At 39.1% G+C, this 20,719-nt stretch overlaps 1 protein-coding gene across 4 annotated transcripts in view; it reads left to right on the top strand.

The window, feature by feature from the left end:
* TOPBP1 (DNA topoisomerase II binding protein 1) overlaps positions 1-20,195 on the top strand; it is a 71,161-nt gene extending 50,966 nt beyond the window's left edge. For all 4 annotated transcript variants that reach the window (XM_061421216.1, XM_061421222.1, XM_061421219.1 and 1 more), the window contains 3 exons: positions 1,569-1,658; positions 1,831-1,992; positions 19,353-20,195. In XM_061421216.1, the coding sequence (XP_061277200.1) occupies positions 1,569-1,658; positions 1,831-1,992; positions 19,353-19,496 (396 nt within the window). In that variant the 3' untranslated portion in view covers positions 19,497-20,195. The remainder of the gene's footprint in view (positions 1-1,568; positions 1,659-1,830; positions 1,993-19,352) is intronic.
* Positions 20,196-20,719: the final 524 nt, after the last annotated feature.

Below are 20,719 nucleotides of genomic sequence, written 5' to 3' on the forward strand. Positions count from 1 at the left end.
TTTTTGCTTGCATTATGTTTGCAACTTGAAATATTGTTTATGTTCATCACAACTTTAAAATTATAATACATATAGACCTCCTCGACTTGCAGTGGTTTGACTTTATGATGCTACAAAAGTGATACACATTCAGTGAAAAGCATATTTCAAATTTTGAATGTTGGTCTTTTTCCAGGCTAGCATTATACAATGCAGTACTCTCTGGTGATGCTGGGCTATAGCAGCAAGCACTGCGCCCAGTGAGCCACATGATCGTGGGGGCAGTAAACAACTGATACAGCCATTCTGTTTTTCTGTATAGTATTCAGTGAATTACATGAGATATTCAACTACTTTATTATAAAATTGACTCTGTGTTAGCTGATTTTGCCCAACTAAAGACTTCTGTGTTATGAGCATGTTTAATGTAGACTAGTAAGCTATGGTTAGATAGTATTACTGACTCAAAGGACATGAATTTGAGCAAACTCTCAAATTAGTTAGTGGACCTAGTGGAGAACAGATGCGCCTGGCGTGCTGCAGTCCTTGTGGTTGCAGTCAAAGACACAGCTTAGCAACTCAACAGCAGCAGCAGTGAGACTTCCCTGGTGGTCCTGTGGCTAAGGCTTCGTGCTCCCAATGCATGCGGCCCAGGTTCAATCCATGATCAGAGAACTAGATCCCACATGATGCAACTAAAAGTCCCATGTGCTGCAACTAAGACCCGGTGCAGCCAAATAAATAAAGTTTTAAAAAACAGTAGTAATCTATGATGGTTAGTACATTAGGTGTATTTAAATGCATTTTTTACTAAATGGTGTCTTCAACCCTCTGATGGGTTTAAGGTAGAAGCACATCTATTATGTCACAAATTTTTTAATATTTTTATAATTTTCAATAAAATGGTTTCATTTGTAATACTTTGTTTTATTTTGAACATTTATAAAACATTCATATGGTATGGAAATTACATTTCAATAAAGGTGTTATTTTTTTTTTAATTATTTGGAAAACAGATCATAGGTTTTACTAGACTGCCAGATGGGTCCATGCCTCACAAAAAGGTTAACAATACAAATTATGTCATCTTTTATGTTATATTCTGAGTTCTCTGCTATCTCCAAGTCCCTGTTAGCCTTGATTCCCTTTATTTTAGAGTAATTCCACAAGCTTCTGTTAACTGTTAATTCTGTACTTAAATTTCCAATTTGTAGTCATTTTCAAGGGAAATAGTAGTGAGGCTTCATCTAATCTAAGAAGCCGTGTTTTAGATTCTACAATTAGATTAGTTGTAAGGAAGAAAAATACTACCAAAAAACTAGGCAAATGTCAAGTCACTTTGTTTTACTGTTACCTAATTATTAAATCATTTTTTTATTCTTTAATTATTTATTGATGGCCAACTGTATGCCAGACACCATGACTGTGTGTATCAGTGTGTTCCGGGCAAGATAGTTATCAGTTCATCAGAAGTAAAACTTAATAAGATTATTCACTTACATAAAACTAAGACTACAGAGAAAATAATGTTTTTATATTGTCAAATTATTTTCCAAATAATTTCTACACTGATTATTCTTTATTTGCAGGGGGCATTTAGCGGGTGGAAAGTTATTTTACATGTTGATCAGTCCCGAGAATCAGGATTCAAACGCCTACTTCAGTCAGGAGGGGCAAAGGTTTGTATTGAGTCAACTTAACTGGATTTTTTACAATTATTTCTAACCAAGGTTGCTGTGATCAGTTTTTGATTTTCTGTACTTTATGAGATGGTAATCCTTAGGTGTAGCTTATACAGTTGAACTACCTTGGAACACTGATAGATTGTGGTGCTTTTTGTTTTTTCCTTAGGTGCTGCCTGGTTATTCTGTATCTTTATTTAAAGAAGCTACACATCTCTTTTCTGACTTTAATAAACAGAAACCAGATGACTCAGGAGTTAATATAGCAGAAGCTGCTGCCCAGAATGTATACTGCTTGAAAACAGAATACATTGCTGATTTTCTTATGCAGGTTTGTAAAATCCTGTCCTTGACAACCTCTCTACCAGAAACATGCTTATATGCATATAGATTTAACTATACAGTAAAACCCTTGGTTGTTATTCATAGAATGTTAATCTCCCATTAGTCTCCTTGATTCAACCCTTTCAGTTTCCATCTATTTTTTTAAAATAATGAACACATGTAAACATTTGGCCTGGAAGGTAAATATGAAATAGGTTTAAAAATCTGGAGACCTATAAAAACCTTAAAAGTGCCCTCTAAAATGTTGGACTCTAAAGAACGCGGAAATTGATTCTGCGAATCCAAGGAGAGACATTTACCCAAGGGTCCTTTCTAAATTTTCTTGACCTTTTTGCTTTGTTGTTGTTTAGTTGCTAAGTCATGTCCAACTCTTTGTGACCCCATGAACTGCAGCACACCAGACTTCCCTGTCCTTCACCATCTCCTGGAGTTTGCTCAGACTCATGTCTATTGAGTGAGTGATGACATCCAATCATCTCACCCTCTGTAACCCACTTTTTCTTCTCTCAGTCTTTCCCAGCATCAGGGTCTTTTTCCGGTGAGTCACCTCTTCCTGTCAGGTGGCCAAAGTATTTGGAGCTTCAGCGTTAGTCCTTCCAATGAATATTCAGGGTTGATTTCCTTTAGGATTGATTGGTGTGATCTCCTTGCTGTCCATGGGACTTGCAGGAGCCTTCTCCAGCACCACTCTCCTCTTTTACCCTCACCAAGAGGCTCTTTAGTTCGTCTTCACCATTCTGTTTGAGGGATATATCAAGAGGTTCTTTAGTTCTTCTCATTAGAGTGCTACCTTTTGCATATCTGAGGTTATTGATATTTCTCCTTGCAATCTTGATTGCAGCTTGTGATTCATCCAGCTGGGCATTTCACGTGATGCACTCTGCATAAAGTTAAATAAGCAAGGTGACAGTATAGAGCTTTGATGTACTCCTTTCCCAATTTTGAAATAATCTGTTGTTCATGTCCAGTTCTAATTGTTGCTTCTTTACCTACGTAGAGGTTTCTCAGGAGGCAGGTAAGGTAGTCTGATATTCCCATCTGTTTTAAGAATTTTCCACAGTTTGTTATGATCTACACAGTCAAAGGCTTTAGCATAGTCAATGAAGATGTTTTTCTGGGATTCTCTAGCTTTTTCTATGATCTAATGGATGTTGGCAGTTTGATCTCTGGTTCCTCTGCCTTTTCTAAATCCAGCTTGTACATCTGGAAATTCTTGGTTCACATACTGTTGAAGCCTAGCTTGAAGGATTTTTGAGCATCACTTTGCTAGCATGTGAAATGAGCACAACTGTGTGGTAGTTTGAACATTCTTTGACTTCGCCCTTCTTTGGGATTGGAATGAAAACTGACCTTTTCCAGTCCTGTGGCCACTGCTGAGTTTTCCAAATTTGTTGACATACTGAGTGCAGCACTTTTAACAGCATCATCTTTTAGGATTTGAAATAGCTCAGCTGGAATTCCATCACCTCCACTAGCTTTGTTCATAGTATTGCTTCCTAAGGCCCACTTGACTTTGCACTCCAGGATGTCTGGCTCTAGGTAAAGGACCACATCATCATGGTTATCCGACTCATCTTTTTTTGTATAGTTCTTCTGTGTATTCTTGCTACCTCTTAATCTCTTATGCTTTGGTACATTGTAAATACCTGTGTTAGATAGTAAGGGAAATCATGCACTTGCTACATGGAAGGCTCACTATATTCCTGTTCAGAATTGGCCTTTGTTGGCTATTTGAATGGGCAAAGAAAAATCTTGACACCAGAGTACCTAAAATGCCATCAGGAATCAGTGAGATATGACACATCATAAATGTCTTACCACAAAGGATTTCAAATAGAAGGAAGTCAAAACTCAACCTGGTTTGTAATTGTTGCTGCTTGCGTTTGGAAGTTGGTCAGGAATTAATAGAAGGAATGCTTGAAACAGATATAAAACCTGTTATAAAGCAGTGAAGTGTATTGACTAGGAATTAGTAAATCAGTGCTTGTTCTCCTTGAACATCTAAATAAATACATATATATATATATAACAGGTATACATGCTTTATTATTTTTAAATGACAAATTTCTTGAGGTAAAAGAACACCATGTATACAAGAGATCGTGAAGATTTATTCTAAGAGCCGTCTCTGATGAATTCATGATTCATTAGAATGCTGTGTAAAGAAGGATTCTGAGTTTGTATCATTAGCAGTGTCTTTGTTATCCTTGCTCAAATTAGAATCTTCTCAGTGGTAGCATTTCTTTCATTAGAGAATGAGAGCTTTATGATCCATTTAATTTCCCTTTTAGTTGCTAGAAACTCCGGGGAATTTTTTTTTTTAATATAATTTTCTCCTTTCCCTTTATTACTTGATTTTTTCTTTTATTTTGTGGACTGTTCAGTTCAGTCGCTCAGTCGTGTCTGACCATTTGCGACCCCATGAATCGCAGCATGCCATGCCTCCCTGTCCATCACCAACTCCCGGAGTTCACTCAAACTCGTGTCAGTCGAGTCGGTGATGCCATCCAGCCATCTCATCCTCTGTCGTCCACTTCTCCTGCCCCCAATCCCTCCCAGCATCAGGGTCTTTTCCAATGAGTCAATTCTTCGCATGAGGTAGCCAAAGTATTGGAGTTTCAGCTTTAACATCAGTCCTTACAATGAACACCCAGGGCTGATCTCCCTTAGAATGGACTGGTTGGATTTCTTTGCAGTCCAAGGGACTCTCAAGAGTCTTCTCCAACACCACAGTTCAAAAGCATCAATTCTTCGGCGTTCAGCTTTCTTCACAGTCCAACTCTCACATCCATACGTGACCACTGGAAAAACCATAGCCTTGACTAGACGGACCTTTGTTGGCAAAGTAATGTCTCTGCTTTTGAATATGCTATCTAGGTTGGTCATAACTTTCCTTCCAAGGAGTAAGCGTCTTTTAATTTCTTGGCTGCAGTCACCATCTGCAGTGATTTTGGAGCCCCAAAAAATAAAGTCTGACGCTGTTTGCACTGTTTCCCCATCTATTTCCCATGAAGTGATGGGACCAGATGCTATGATCTTCGTCTTCTGAATGTTGAGCTTTAAGCCAACTTTTTCACTCTCCACTTTCACTTTCATCAAGAGGCTTTTTAGTTCCTCTTTACTTTCTGCCATAAGGGTGGTGTCATCTGCATATCTGAGGTTATTGATATTTCTCCCGGCAGTCTTGATTCCAGCTTGTGCTTCTTCCAGCCCAGCGTTTCTCATGATGTACTCTGCATAGAAGTTAAATAAGCAGGGTGACAATATACAGCCTTGATGTACTCCTTTTCCTATTTGGAACCAGTCTGTTGTTCCATGTCCAGTTCTAACTGTTGCTTCCTGACCTGCATATAGGTTTCTCAAGAGGCAGGTCAGGTGGTCTGGTATTCCCATCTCTTGAAGAATTTTCCACAGTTTGTTGTGATCCACACAGTCAAAGGCTTTGGCATAGTCAATAAAGCAGAAATAGATGTTTTCTGGAACTCTCTTGCTTTTTCCATGATCCAGCGGATGTTGGCAATTTGATATCTGGTTCTTCTGCCTTTTCTGAAACCAGCTTGAACATCTGGAAGTTCACGGTTCATGTATTGCTGAAGTCTGGCTTGGAGAATTTTTGAGCATTACTTTACTAGTGTGTGAGATGAGTGCAGTTGTGGACTCTTACTATACTGTAATTTGGGTTTTTTTTTAATTAGTTTATTTTAATTGGAGGCTAATTACAATATTGTGATGGTTTTTGCCTTACATTGACATGAATCATCCACGGGTGTATATGTGTCCCCCTATCCTGAACCCCGCCTCCCACCTCTCTCCCCATCCCATCTCTCTGGGTTGTGCCAGAGCACCAGCTTTGAGTGCCCTGCTTCATGCATTGAACTTGCACTGGTCATCTGTTTCACATATGGTAGTATACATGTTTCAGTGCTATTCTATCAAATCATCCTACCCTTGCCTTCCCCACAGGATCCAAAATTCTGTTCTTTACATCTGTGTGTCCAGTTCCATTCTTCTTTATTAGGATTGCTTTGGCTGTTCAAGATTTTTTGTGTTTCCATATAAACTGAGAATATTTGTTCTAGTTCTATGAAAAATACCATTGGTAGCTTGATAGGGATTGCATTGAATCTATAGATTGCTTTGGGTAGTATACTCATTTTCACTATATTGATTCTTCTGATCCATGAATATGGTGTATTTCTCCATCTATTTGTGTCATCTTTGATTTCTTTGATCAGTGTTTTATAGTTTTCTTTGTAGTGTCCTGCTTTGTCTCTTATCACGGTCTTTATTTCAAAGTCTATTTTGTCTGGTATGAGTATTGCTACTTCTGCTTTCTTTTGGTCTCCATTTGCATGAAATATCTTTTTCCAGCCCTTCACTTTCAGTCTGTATGTGTCCGTTGGTTTCAGGTGGGTCTCTTGTAGACAGCATATGTAGTGTCTTGTTTTTATATCCATTTGGCCAGTCTTTGTCTTTTGATTGGGGCATTTAGCCTATTTACATTTAAGGTAATTATTGAGAACTATAATCCCATTACCATTTACTTGTTGTTTTACATTAGATTTTATAAACCTTTTCTATGCTTCCTGTCTAGAAAGATCCTTTAGCATTTATTGAAGAGCTGGTTTGGTGGTACTCAATTCTCTCAGCTTTTGCTTGTCTCTAAAGCTTTTGATTTCTCCTTCATATCTGAATGAGATCTTTGCTGGGTAGAGTAATCTTGTTTGTAGGTTTTTCTCTTTTATCACTTTAAGTGTGTCCTGCCATTCCCTTCTGGGCTGAAGAGTTTCTATTGAAATATCAGCTGTTATCTTTATGGGGATCCCCTTGTGTATTGTATGTTGCTTTTCCCTTGCTGCTTTTAATATTTACTCTTGTGTCTAATCTTTGTTAGTTTGATTAATATGTATCTTGGGGGTTTTTGCCTTGAGTTTATCCTTTTTGGGACTCTGTGGGTTTCTTGAACTTAGGTGGCTATTTCCTTCCCCATTTTAGGGAAGTTTTTGACTATTATCTCTTCAGGTATTTTTTCATGCCCTTTGTTTTTGTCGTCTTCTGTGATACCTATGATTCGAATGTTGGGGCATTTAACATTGCCCCAGCAGTCTTTGAGGTTGTCCTCATTTCTTTTCATTCTTTTTTCCTCTCTGCTTCATTTATTTCCACCGTTCTATCTTCCACCTCACTTATCCTCTCTTCTGCCTCAGTTATTCTACTGTTGGTTCCCTCCAGAGTGCTTTTGATCCTCAGTTATTGCATTATTCATTATTGATTGACTTTTCTTTATTTTTTCTAGGTCCTTGTTAAACATTTCTTGCATCTTCTCAATCCTTGTCTCTAGTCTGTTTATCTGTAACTCCATTTTGTCTTCAAGATTTTGGATCATATTTACTATCATTATTTTGAATTCTTTTTCAGATAGACTCCCTATCTCCTCTTTGGTTTGGTGGGTATTTATCATATTCCTTCACCTGCTGAATGTTTCTCTGCCTTTTCATTTTGTTTATATTGCTGTGTTTGGGGTGCCATGTCTGTAGGCTGTAAGTTCATGGTTCCTCTTTACTGTGGAGTCTACTTCCTGTGGGTGGAGTTGGACTAGTGGCTTGTCAAGGTTTCTTGATTGGGGGAGCTTGTTTCTGTGTTCTGGTGGGTGGAGCTGGATTTCTCTCTGTAGTGCAGTGAAGTGTCCAGTAGTGAGTTTTGGGGGGTCCATGGGTTTGACATGGCTTTGGGCAGCCTGTGTTTTAATGCTCAGGGTTGTGTTCCTGTTTTGCTGGAGAATTAGTGTGGTATGTCTTGCACTGGAACTTACTGACTCTTGGGTGGAGCTTGGTTTCAGTGTAAGTATTGAATCTTTTGGGTGAGCTCTTGTCTATTAATGTTGCCAGAGTCAGGAGTTCTCTGATGTTCTCAAGTTTTGGAGTTAAGCCTCCTGCCTCTGGCTTTCAGTCCTTCTCTTACAGTAGCCTCAAGACTTCTCCATCAATACAGCACATATGATAAAACATCTAGGTTAATGGTGAAACAATTCTTCACAGCCAGGAACACCCAGAGAGATTCATAGAATTACATAGAGAAGAGAAGAGGGAGGAGGAAGATAGAGGTGACCAAGAGAAAAGAGGGAGTCAAAGGGGAGAGAGCGATCAAGCCAGTAATCAATTCTCTAAGTGCTCTGCACAGCCCAGAACACCCAGTGAGATTCACAGAGGTAAGTAGAGAAGAGAAGAGGAAGGTAGGAGATAGAGGTGATCTGGACGAGAAAAGGGAGAGTCAAAAGGGGAGGGAGCAGTCAAGCCAGTAATCAAATCCCTAACTGAAAATGAATACTGAAGATAGATTCTTAAAGGTACAAAATTGATAATACCAAAAAGCAAGATTAGAAATCTAGAATAGACTCAAAAATACAATATAAAATACAAAAACAAAATCCATCACAATATTTATATATATGTGAAATTTACTTTAAAAAATAGGGTCCTTTTTTTTGCTAGGTAATACTAGGTTATGAAAATCAAAGGAGTAATAAAGAACTTAAACTTTCTTTAAAAAATTAAAAAGTCATAATAGTAAAAATATATCTAGGAATTTCTCTGGAGCTGTTGTGGGCAGTGTGACGTTAGTTGAGTGTCAGTCTGTTTTTCCAGCTTGTACTTGTTTTGAAGGTCTATAGGTCCCCCTCCAGTGCACAATCAGTATTAACCACAGGGTTTTAATGCGTTGCACCTGTCTCTTCCACAGCGGTTCCTTTTTCTGTTTATTTTTACTTCCTCTGTTTGCAAATCTCTTCAGTGTCTAATTTCTGCCCTGACACAAGGGGGTGAAGGTGGCTACTTATTTAGGCTCACTTGTTCTGTGTTTTGGGAAGGGAGGGACACTGCAAACAAATACCACTGGCATGTTTGGGGAGTGCTCACAGTGTGTGGACCACCCTGGGTTTACCACAGCCCGGGGCAGCGTGTGTTTCCCAGGTCTACACTGCTCAGACTCCAGGGTGCTCTTCAAGGACACTGTCCCAAGTGGGCCCTACATTTCATGCAGTCCCCAAGTCTAAGCTGCTCAGGTTCTTGGGAGCTTTGCAGGGGCACAGACCCAGATGGGTTGTGCATTCTGTGCCTCCCAGGTCCGAGCACCTCAGGCAACCCAGTGCTTGATGAGCACACTGTCCCAGAAGCACCATGCATCTTAATCACCTCCCTGGTCCTGGCCTGTTGGTTTCCCAGGTATGCTGCGAGAGCACCATCACAGGTATGCTGTGTGTCTCTGGTGAGCTAATCTCAGGCTGTGACACTCCTGGCAGATGTCAACCATCCGGAACCCAGAAGACGTAGCTAGCAACTGGGAGTCTGCTCACAGTTTGGTAGAAGATGCAGTCTCCAGAGCTGAGATTGCAGCAGCCCCTTGCCTTCCGGCTCTGGCTCTGTCTGTCGCACACCTGCCTCTCTGCCTCTTGGGAGAGAGAGCCCTATATTGCAGCTGGCTCGCACTCCTTTGGTATTCACTCATCTTTGTTCTGTGAGTGCATCAGGGGTGACTGTGCTGTGTTAGAGCCTTTCTCAGGAAAGTTGTTTTTTTTTTTTTTTTTTTTTCTGTCTCTCTGGTGACCCCATGTTGCAGTCTCATGTTAGCTCTCTCTGATTGTCATCAGGGCATTCAGGCCCATTCTTTACCCTAAGGACCGATGATGCTGCCACTCCTCCCTGCCCAGCCCCCACTCTCCAGTGGTAGACGCAAGCATCTGGGCTACTGTGATGCTGGCAGTGGTGGTTAGGTGTGTATTCTGTGGGGTTCTTTTTTTTTTCTCCCAGTTATGTTGCGCTCTGAGATTACAAAACTCCCCACAGACCCACCTTTGAGAGGGTTTCCTACTGTGTGGAAACTTTTCCTCCTTCACACTCTCTCCCCAAGACAGGTCTCCATCCCTAAATCTTTTGTCTCTGTTTCTGTGTTTTATATTTTGTCCAACCTCCTTTCGAAGAGACTGGGCTGCCTTTCTCGGTGTCTGGTGTACTCCACCAGCGTTCAGAAGTTGTTTTGTGGAAGTTGCTCAACATTCAGATGATCTTTTGATGAATTTGTGACAGAGAAAGAGGTCTCCCTGTCCTATTCCTCCCCATCTTGGGACCGCCTCCCCCTAAATATATTTTTTAGAAATCTATTTGTTGAGATATGAGGTTTTAAAATTCTACTAATTGAATCAGGGGCAGGGATTAGGGGAATGTAGAGGAAAAGGCAACCCACTCCAGTACTCTTGCCTAGAAAATCCCATGGACGGAGGAGCCTGGTGTCCATGGGGTCGCAAAGAGTTGGACACGACTGAGCGACTTCACTTTCAGAGAGGCTCCTGTACTTCATCCCTCCAGAAGTTACTGATTGTTTCAGGGATATGGCTGCCATCTAAGATAGGACCCAACATAGATGAATTGCTTAATTTGTACTGTGTCAAGTGTTTGTATGTGTACTATATAATTTGTTGGTATTTTTTCTTACATATGAAAGAGTGTATAGAAAGTATTTCCTGGTTAAAGAATAGCAGAATGTCATCCAGGCACCCAGGATAAAATATAGATTGCTAGTCTCATACGACCTCCAGGTGCTCCTCTCTGGTTGTTTGTATCCTTGCCTTTGTCAGGGTTGATACGTGTGTCAGGTTCTAGATATCTGGAAAAATGCATTGGGGGAGTAAACTGCCCTGTATTTCTGCATCTGAGCTCATCATTGCCTCTCTGTAGGTCTCAGGAGTAGGTCAAAGCAGAAGACATTTATAGAGTGAGGCAGCAGGCTAAGGATGGGAGAGCAGCAGCTTCATGTCAAGTTCATGGCCAAGAGAAACCAAGCAGAGGTAGGACCCTGAGATAGGCTTACCCCAGTGTTCTGACGTTGGGTTAGAAACTAGGTGCTGTGGCTGCAGGGAACTTCGTGATAACAGACTTCAACATGTCTTCAGTTGCGTTGCTTCAGTTTGGATGGTCAGCCTGTATTTGCTTCTGTACAGTGCCATCATCCCAGGAACTCCATTCACTGCCCTTTGTCTCTTCTAGTAACTTTTGTCTCCTTGCTTCTAGTATTGCTATTGAGTAGTCTGAAGCCATCTGATTTATAATCCTTTATATGTAACTATAATCTAATAGGAAGTTCTTCCTTTTTTTTTTCACGTTTTCTTATGTCTGAATAGTTTCTGTTTCCACTAGGCTGTGTTTTCACAGCTGGGTTTTCATCTTCCATGTTAGAGGAATTTATCAGATATCTAGTAATTCTTGGTTTTCTATACATGATTAAGACAAGGGGGTAAAACTCTGTTCAAAAGTATTGAGCACATTTGCATCTTGTCCATTTTGAGCTGAGTGAGATGGTTTGGGTGGACTAATTATTGGACCTCCTCTCCTAGATTCATAACAACGATTCATTTTATGTATATATTGCAAAGTGATCCCCACAGTAAGTCCACGTACAACCACATGCAGTTACAAATTTTTTTTATATTGTGTGTTGAGAACCTCCAAGATCGACTCTCAACGAGTTTCAAATATACCATGCTGCTGACTGAAGTCAGACACTTCAGTCGTGTCCGACTCTGTTGACCCCATGGATGCCAGCCTACCAGGCTCCCCCATCCCTTGGATTCTCCAGGCAAGAACACTGGAGTGGGTTGCCATTTCCTTCCCCAATGCATGAAAGTGAAAAGTGAAAGTGAAGTCGCTCAGTCGTGTCTGACTCTTAGCGACCCCATGGACTGCAGCCCACCAGACTTCTCTGTCCATGGGATTTTCCAGGCAAGAGTACTGGAGTGGGGTGCCATTGCCTTCTCCGAAATATACCATACAGTACTATTAATTATAACCACCATGCCGTGAATTATATCCCCATGACTTATATATATCAAATTTGTATCTCCTGACCACCCTCATCCTTTTTGCTCACCCACCCCTCAACCCCCTGCCTCTTTCAAGCAACCATCAATCTGTTCTATCTGTTGAGTTCTGAGGGTTTTGTTTTTTAGATTCCATTTATTAAAAAAACCATATAGTATTTGTATGTCTCTGTTTGACTCTTTTTGCTTAGCATAGTGCTCTCAAGGTCCATCCATGTTTCCACAGTTGGCAGGGCTTCCTCTTTAATGGCTGCCAGTATTCCATTTAGTCTGTGTGTGTGTGTGTATGTGTTTGTACCAGTTTTCTTTATCTATTCATTCATTTCTGGATACTCATATCTTGGCTACTATAAATAATGCTTCAGTGAACACAGCAGTGTAAAGATATTTTCAAGTTAGTGTTTTTATTTCCTTTGGATAAATACCCAGAAGTGGAATTTTTGGGCCATATAGTAGTTCTGTCTTTGATTTTTTTGTGGAACCTCCATACTGTTTTCCATAGTGGCGGTAGCATTTACATTCCTACCAGTGGTGCACAGAGGTTCCCTTTTCTCTGCACTCTTGCCAACATGTGTTGTTTCTTGTCTTTTCTATGTAAAAGTTATTCTCTCAAGTGTGAGATGTTATCTCATTGTGGTTTTGATTTGCATTTCTCTGTTGATTAGTCATGTTGAGCACTTTTTCACGTACCTGTTGGCCTTCTGTATGTATGTCTTCTTTGGGAAAATGTCTGTCAGATCCTCTGCCTATTTTTTAATGGATTTTTTTCCCCCCACTGTTGAGTTTTATGAGTGTTTTGTATACTTTGGATATTAACTCCTTATCAGATACATAATTTGCACATTTTTTCTCCCATTTGACAAGTTGCCTTTTCATTTTGTTGACGGTTTCCTTCATTGTGCAGAAGCTTCTTGTTTGATAATCTCACTTGTTTATTTTTGCTTTTGTTGTCTTTGCTTTTTGTGTCAAGTAAAAAAACCAAAACCACTGTCTAGAAGCTTGCCACCTGTTTTTTTCCTAGGAGTTTTATGGTTTCAGGTCTTATGTTCAAGTTTTTAATCCATTTTGAGTTTAGTTTTTTGTGTGATGTAAGATATTAATTGAGTTTCATTCTTTTGCATGTGGTGATTTAGTTTTCCCAACACTGTTTATTGAAAAGACTGTCTTTTCCCTGTTGTATATTCTTGGCATCTTTGTTGTAAATTACTTGACCATGTATGCATATGATTATTTCTGGGTCTCTAGTCTATTCCATTGATCTGTTTTTAGGCCCATAGAGTGTTGTTCAGTCACTCAGTTGTGTCCAAGTCTTTGTGACCCCATGTACTATAGCACACCAGGCTTCCCTGTCCTTCACCATCTCCCAGAGCTTGCTGAAACCCATGTCCATTGAGTCAGTGGTGCCATCCAACCATGTTGTCCTCTGTCATCCCCTTCCCCTCCTACCTTCAGTCTTTCCCAGCATCAGTGTCTTTTTCAGTGAGTCAGCTCTTCACATCACATGGCCAAAGTATTGGAGCTACCAATACTTTGGTCCTTCCAATGAATATTCAGGATTGATTTCCTTTAGGATTAACTGATTGGATCTCCTTGCAGTCCAAGGGACTCTCAAGAGTCTTCTCCAACACCACAGTTCAAAAGCATCAATTCTTTGATGCTCAGCTTTCTTTATGGTCCAGCTCTCACATCCATGTATGACTACTAGAAAAACCATAGCTTTGACTAGACAGACTTTTGTTGGCAAAGTAATGTCTCTACTTTTTAATATGCTGTGTAGGTTTGTCATAGCTTTTCTTCCAAGAAGCAAGTGTCTTTTAATTTCATGGCTGCAATCACCATCTGCAGTGATTTTGGAGCCCCCCAAAATAAAGTCTGTCACTGTTTCCATTACCCATCTATTTGCCATGAAGTGATGAGACCAGATATCGTGATCTTAGTTTTCTAAATTTTGAGTTTTAAGCCAGTTTTTCATTCTCTTTCACTTTCATCAAGAAGCTCTTAAGTTCCTCTTTGCTTTCTGCCATAAGGGTGGTGTCATCTGCATACCTGAGGTTATTGATGTTTCTCCCTGCAATCTTGATTCCAACTTGTGCTTCATCCAGCCCTACATTTCACATGATGTACTATTTTGATAACTGTAGCTTTGTAATATAGTTTGAAATCAGGGCACATGATGCTCCAGCTTTGTTGTTCTTTCTCTAGATAGCTTTATTTGAGGTCTTTTGTGTTTCCATACAAATTTTAGGATTGTTTGTTCTCTTTCTCTGGAAAATGCCATGGAATTTTGATAGGGATTGCATTGACTCTGTAGATTGCTTTGGGTAGCAAGGACATTTTAACAACATTAATTTTTCTAATCCATGGGCACAGATTGTCTTCATTTCATCAGTCTTACTGTTTATAAATGTAAGTTGAATTTATTGCCCAGTGTTTTATTCTTTTTGTTGCAATTATAAATGGGATTATTTCTTCTTAATTTTTCTTTTTTTAAAGTTTAAATTATCTTTGTTGTTAAATGAATTTCTTGAAAGGGAACCCTCTTGTACTATTGTTGGGAATGTAAATTGATACAGCCACTATGGAGGATAGTGTGGAAATTCCTTTAAAAACTAGGAATAAAACTACCATATGACCCAACAATCCCACTACTGGGTATATACCTTGACAAAACCATAATTGAAAAAGACACATGTACCCCCAGTATTCGTTGCAGCACTATTTATGTGTGTATATATATATGTATGTATATATGTATATACCTATGTGTGTATATAATGGAATATTACTTAACCATGAAAAGGAGCACATTTGATCCAGTTGCTAAGGTGGATGAACCTAGAGCCTATTAGAGTGAAGTCAGAGAAAAATATTATATATTAACACATATATATGGAACCTAGAAATATGGTACTGATGAACCTGTTTGCAGGGCAGCAATGGAGACACAGAGAACAGACTTGTGAACACAGAGAAGGGGTGGGAAGGAGAAGGTGGGACGCATGGAGAGAGTAGCATGGAAACATACACACAGCCATAAGTAAAATAGATAGCCAATGGGAATTTGCTGCATGACTCAGGGAACTCAAACTGCGGCTCTGTGTGTGACAACCTAGAGGGGTGGGATGGGGTGGGAGGGAGGTTTAAAGGCAGGGGACATATGTATACCTATGGCTGATACATGTTGGTGTATGGCAGAAACCAATACAATATTGTAAAGCAATTATCCTCCAATTAAATATTTTAAAAAATTGAGCAGAGGGGAATAGCTTTCTTATAAACAGGATATAGCTGGGACTTGGTTTTTATTCTCTAGTTTAGTCTACAATGTAATTACCAATACTGGATTTTCTTTTTTGCCATGTGTCTTTTGGTTTGTCTCTCAAACATCTGTCTTTTGGTTCTTTGTTCCTCAGTTCTTGTCTTTTTTGGTATTTTTTTAGAACTCCATTTTATTCATTGTCCTTTTCTTGTCTGCACTGGCTCTTCATTGCTGTGTGAGCTTTCATTGTCCTTTTCTTGTCTGCACTGGCTCTTCATTGCTGTGTGAGCTTTCTGTAGTTGCAGTGAGTGGGGTCTACTCTCTATTTGTGATGTATGGGTTTCTCATGGCTGTGGCTTCTCTTGCTGAGGAGCAGGGGCTCTGGGCACATGGACTCCGTAGTTGCAGCACACGGGCTTAGTTGCTCCATGGCATGTGGGATCTTCTGGACCAGGGATTAAACCTGTGTCCCCTGCATTGGCAGGTGGACTCAACCACTGGACCACCAGGCAAGTCCAGCGTCCATTCTTTTTAAAGCAACAACTTCTCTGCTTTTTTTGGACACATGGAAGTGTTTTGCTCTACTGATTACAATGCACTTAATTTTTCATAATCTTTCTAGAGTTACTATTGTACCACTTTGCATAAAATTTAGTAATCTTGGAACCATATAGATTAAATTGCTTCCCTTGTTCTTCAAACAAGGAGTCAGTAAACTATAGCCCACAGTCCAGTCTATTGCCTATTTTATAAATAAAACTTATAAAGTTGAAACCCAGCTGTGTTCATTCATTGACATATTCTATTTGGCTGCTTTTGCACTACAACTGCATACATAGTTGAGTAGTTGCAGCAAAGATTTGCAACTACTAAAATGTTTAATGTGTGACCCATCTATCTGTTATAACTCCACAGTTTTGTGTAATACTTTAAGTTTTGCCTTAAACAGTCTTATTTATTTTAAGGAAATCAGAAGGGAAGCCTTTTATATTTACCCTAATATATATCATCTTAAATGTTATTTCTTTCTAAAGAGCTAAGTTTTTGTGTGGTTCATTTTCCTTCAGCCTGAAGAACTTTCTTTAGTTTGTAATACAAATATGATGGGGACCAATTCTAGTTTTCTTTTTTGAAAATGTCTGTTTTACCTTTATTCTTGAAGATTTTTGATAGGATATAGAATTGGGGGTTGAGTTGTTTTCTTCTTCTAGTACTTTAAAGACTTCATTCTCTCCTGGCCACTTTTATTTCTGATAAGAAGTTAATGGTAATTTGAATTGCAATGTGTCATTTTTCCCTCGCTTCCAAGCTATCTCTTATGCCTGGCAACCACTAATCTTTTTTTTTAAGAGGACACTAAAAAAAGAATTATTTCGCTGTGTGAGGTCTTAGTTGCAGCACATGAGATCTTCATTGCTTCACGCAAGATCCTTTGTTGTAGCACATGAACATCCTGATCGTGGCACACAGTCTCCAGTGTGTGGGCTCAGTAGTTGCAGTGCGTGGGCTTGGTTACTGTACAGCATATGGAACCTAGTTCCCCAACCAGGGATCAAACCTGTGTCCCCTGTGTTACAAGGTAGATTCTTAACTGCTGGACCACCAGCAAGTCCCAATTAGTAATCTTTTGTCCATTTCTATAATTTAATGATTTTTTAAAATCTTAAATAAATGAAATTACTAATAGTGTGTGAACTTTGGCAGTTGGCTTTTTTCACTCAGTAAAATTCTTTTGAGATTCATCCAAATTGTTGTTAGTATACACTTTTATTCCATTTTATTACTGAGTGATACAGATATACTACAGTTAATCTTTAACCCGCTGAAGGCCATCTGGGTTATTTCTGGCTTGGAGCTGCTAGGAATGTTTGTATAGTTTGTATGTGAATATAAGATTACACTGCACTGGGATAAGTGCCCAAGTATATGTTTCCAGCGTGGGCATATTTTACATTCCCACCGTCAATGTCTGAGTGATCCAGTTTCTTTGCATCCTCATCTACATTTAATATCATTTCAGTTGGCATATAATCTCTCATGGTTTTAGCTGGTGGCATTTCCTTAATGGCTAATCAAAGTGAACATCTCTTTGTGTGCTTTTTTACCATGTTTATAATCCTCTTTATTGAAATGTCTCCTCATGTCTTTTTGCCTATTTTGTAATTGAATTGGTTTTACTTGTGAGAGTTTTTTGTAGCAGATACTCGTCTTTTGTTGGATATGTGTTTGCACATATTTTCTCCGTCTCGGTTTATCTCTTGACTTTTATACTCTTTTTTTTTTTTGGCTGTGCCACACAGCTTGCAGGATCTTAGTTCCCTGACCAGGGGCTGAACCCGGGCCCCGAGCAGTGGAAGCACTGAGTCCTAACCGCTGAACCAACAGGGATTTCCTACCTTTATCTCTTAACAGGATTTTTTGCAAAACAGAAGTTTAAAAGTTTTTACAGTTTTTATACTTTCTATGACCCATTTTCCATAAAACATGTGAAAGTCTCTAAGTTGTGTCCGACTCTTTGTGACCCCATGGACTGTAGCCCACCAGGCTCCTCTGTCCATGGGATTCTCCAGGTAGGAATACTGCAGTGGGTAGCCATTCCCTTCTCCAGAGATCTTCCTGATCCAGGGATTGAACCCAGTGCTCCTGCACTGCAGGCAGATTCTTCACCGTCTGAGCCACCAGGGAATCCTGGTTGTGAGGTTTAGGACAAAATCGTCAGGGGGTTGGCTAGGGGATTTTCTGCCTCAGAATATCCAGTTGCTTTAAAACCATTTGTTAAAGAGCAAATGGTTAATCCTTCATTTAGTTGCATTTGTACCTTTTTTTAAATTTAGATGTGGGTTTTGTGTCAGTCAGAATAGATTCCATCAGTCTATGTATCTTTCCCTCTGCAAGGTTTGTTTTTTTTTTTTGCAAGACTCAATTAGTCCTAATACTCAGTAATGATTCCTTTCTCTTTATTGCTCTTTTTCAAAATTGCTGTTGCTATTCTAGTGCTTGTACTTTTTTTTTTGCTTGTATCTTTATATGTAAAATTTTAAATAAGCTTGTTTGTCTATAAAAACACCTTGCTATGGTTTTAATAGGAATTACACTAAACCTACAGGTGAGTGGAAGTGTTTGACATCTCCAGTCTGTTAAGTCTTTCAGCCCTTAAAGACAGTAGGCAGTTTGCTTGGCTGACATTACACAGTAAGTTGCAGCTCAGATCTCAGTTGGGTTCTGGGGGCCTTACCTTGAGTCTCTGACAGACATGATTTAGGGGTCAAGTAAGAATTTGGTCAATGTTTATAATACAGAGTTGGAGCTCCCCTCAGATCTTCTGGAATTTCCCACCTCATTTTCTAGTGCTATGGTGCCATTCTGTCCTGTGGCTCTTCAAAATTTTCTGTTTTAGCCAGTCAACATGACATAGACAGGGGCATCTCCCCTGACTAAAAGCTGTAAAAAATGAAAAAGAGGATTTGCCCTTTTCATTCCTTTCTTTCCAGAGGTCAGCCCCCCCTCCCCCCATTTGGTATTTGCCTGATTGTTTCTTCTACAGTGTCTTAGAGTAGTTGCTTTTCGTATATTCTGGTTGGAAGTTATACTTGTTAAACTTTGGAGGAGTTGGATTGAAAGGCATTTACCCAGTGTGGTGGTGATTCCTTGTGTTCTCCAGTCTACCATGTTGCCAGGAATAAACTGCACTTATAATAGCTGTTTTCTTTTATGTTGCAATATGGCTGTGTGGAAGAAAAATGCAAAGGATTTTGGAGTCAAGTGGAGAGGTACATGAATTTGGCTTTGCCACCTGCTAGTTATATAACACTGTGTCATTTAACCTTTTTTTATCTGTAAAATGGAGAATAAAAAGCCTATCTCACGTGTTTATTGAAAAAATTTTTTAAGGTTTTCAGAAACTTGCATCTCACTTAAATGATAGCTATTAATTGTATTTTATGTTTTCTCTATTCTGTTTTTTAATCTATATTTAATCCATTAAGATCTGAGCTAGCCCACCTCTGCCTGAGCTGTAAACTCATTTTTCCAATAAAAGGTGAAATTTTGTTACATGGGATCTGTTCATTAAGGGTGACAAATGCTAAGTAGCTATCTTAGAAGACTGATGTTTAAGTTTTTTGATTATAAAGCAGAGTAAAGGAATCTATTACCTTATTAACAGTTTGAAATCTGAAAAAAAAAAAATTAACAATGTTGGGTTTTTCCCCTTTTATAGGAATCCCCTCCTCAAGTAGAAAATTACTGTCTACCAGAAGCTGCTTCATTTCTTCAGAATAAAAAGGAACCTGGGCCTGGATTCTCACAAAAGAGGAAAGCTCCTGCAGAAAAAAATAAAATCAAACGACCCAGAGTACAGTAATTATATTTACTCAGTTACCAAACATTAAATGTTTTTTAAATTAATAACTTGATGACTGTGATGGATTTGTAATTTAAAGACAAGAACCTGGAGAATTCAGCTTCAGTATAGTGATGAAGCTTGAAGTTAGTTTTCAACACCTGAAATTTTAATCACTGAAATATTAACTGATCCTAATAGAAAGTTACCTGAAATAACAAAATGCAGCTCCTCAGCTAGCTTGTCGTTAAACCATATTGATGTGTGTGATGTGGGTTTTTATTTATTTGCTTGTAAGTATCCAAGTCTGTAGTTTAGTGGAAGTTTGAGCAAGGTGTTAGATTTTGCCTTAAAATGTCTGCTTTAATTCGTAACAAGAAAGTTATCAATTGGGATTCATTCATATTTTCCCTGATTTTTAGCTTCTTACCATTTTATCTCTTCTTAACAGGAGCCTGAGCACAAGGTTTAATGAGGAACTGAGGCTTTAAACTTAAGTGCGTGTGTATATATGTATATGCATGTTTGTACAAATCTCCATGATGTTTGCCAAGTTTGGGGGCCAAAACTTGGAAGATAAAGACAATAAAGAATAAAAGTAGTGACTCAAAGTAGTTGTTCAAATAGATAATTAAAAAAAAAAATTCTGGTAACCATTCTCGTTGAAGCAAATAAAAGATTTGTAAAACAGCTTAAAAATAAATCTAGTTATGTTTCTGATGTTGTTTATGTATAATTATTAGGGCTTCCCTGGTGGCTCAGTTGGTAAAGAATCTGCCTGCAATGCAGGAGACCTGGGTTAGATCCCCAGATTGGGAAGATCCCATGGAGAAGGGAACGGCTACCCACTCCAGTATTCTGGCCTGGAGAATTCCATGGACTGTATGTATAGTCAATGGGGTCGCAAAAGAGTTGGACATAACTGAGCGACTTGCACATACACATGTAGAAATTTGCTCTGGTGGGTTAAAAAAAGGAAGAACTATAGAACTGCATTAGCCTCTATTAATCTAAACCTAAACACCAGATACTACATGCATGGCCACAGTTCTCTAAATGTAAGGCTACCTCACTTTGTTTAAGGGACTGTAATTTTGATGTAAATTGTTCAGTTCCTAGTAATAATCTTTGAAAGGCAAACTCAAATGTTGATGAATTAAAATCCTTAATCTGAACACCAAACCCCTGAAGTTTTCATCAGATTTTTCTCTAAATGAAGTAGGGCTTATCACTGCCCTTCAGTC

Source organism: Bos javanicus, chromosome 1 (assembly GCF_032452875.1).
Source record: "Bos javanicus breed banteng chromosome 1, ARS-OSU_banteng_1.0, whole genome shotgun sequence".
Taxonomy (NCBI): Eukaryota; Metazoa; Chordata; class Mammalia; order Artiodactyla; family Bovidae; genus Bos; species Bos javanicus.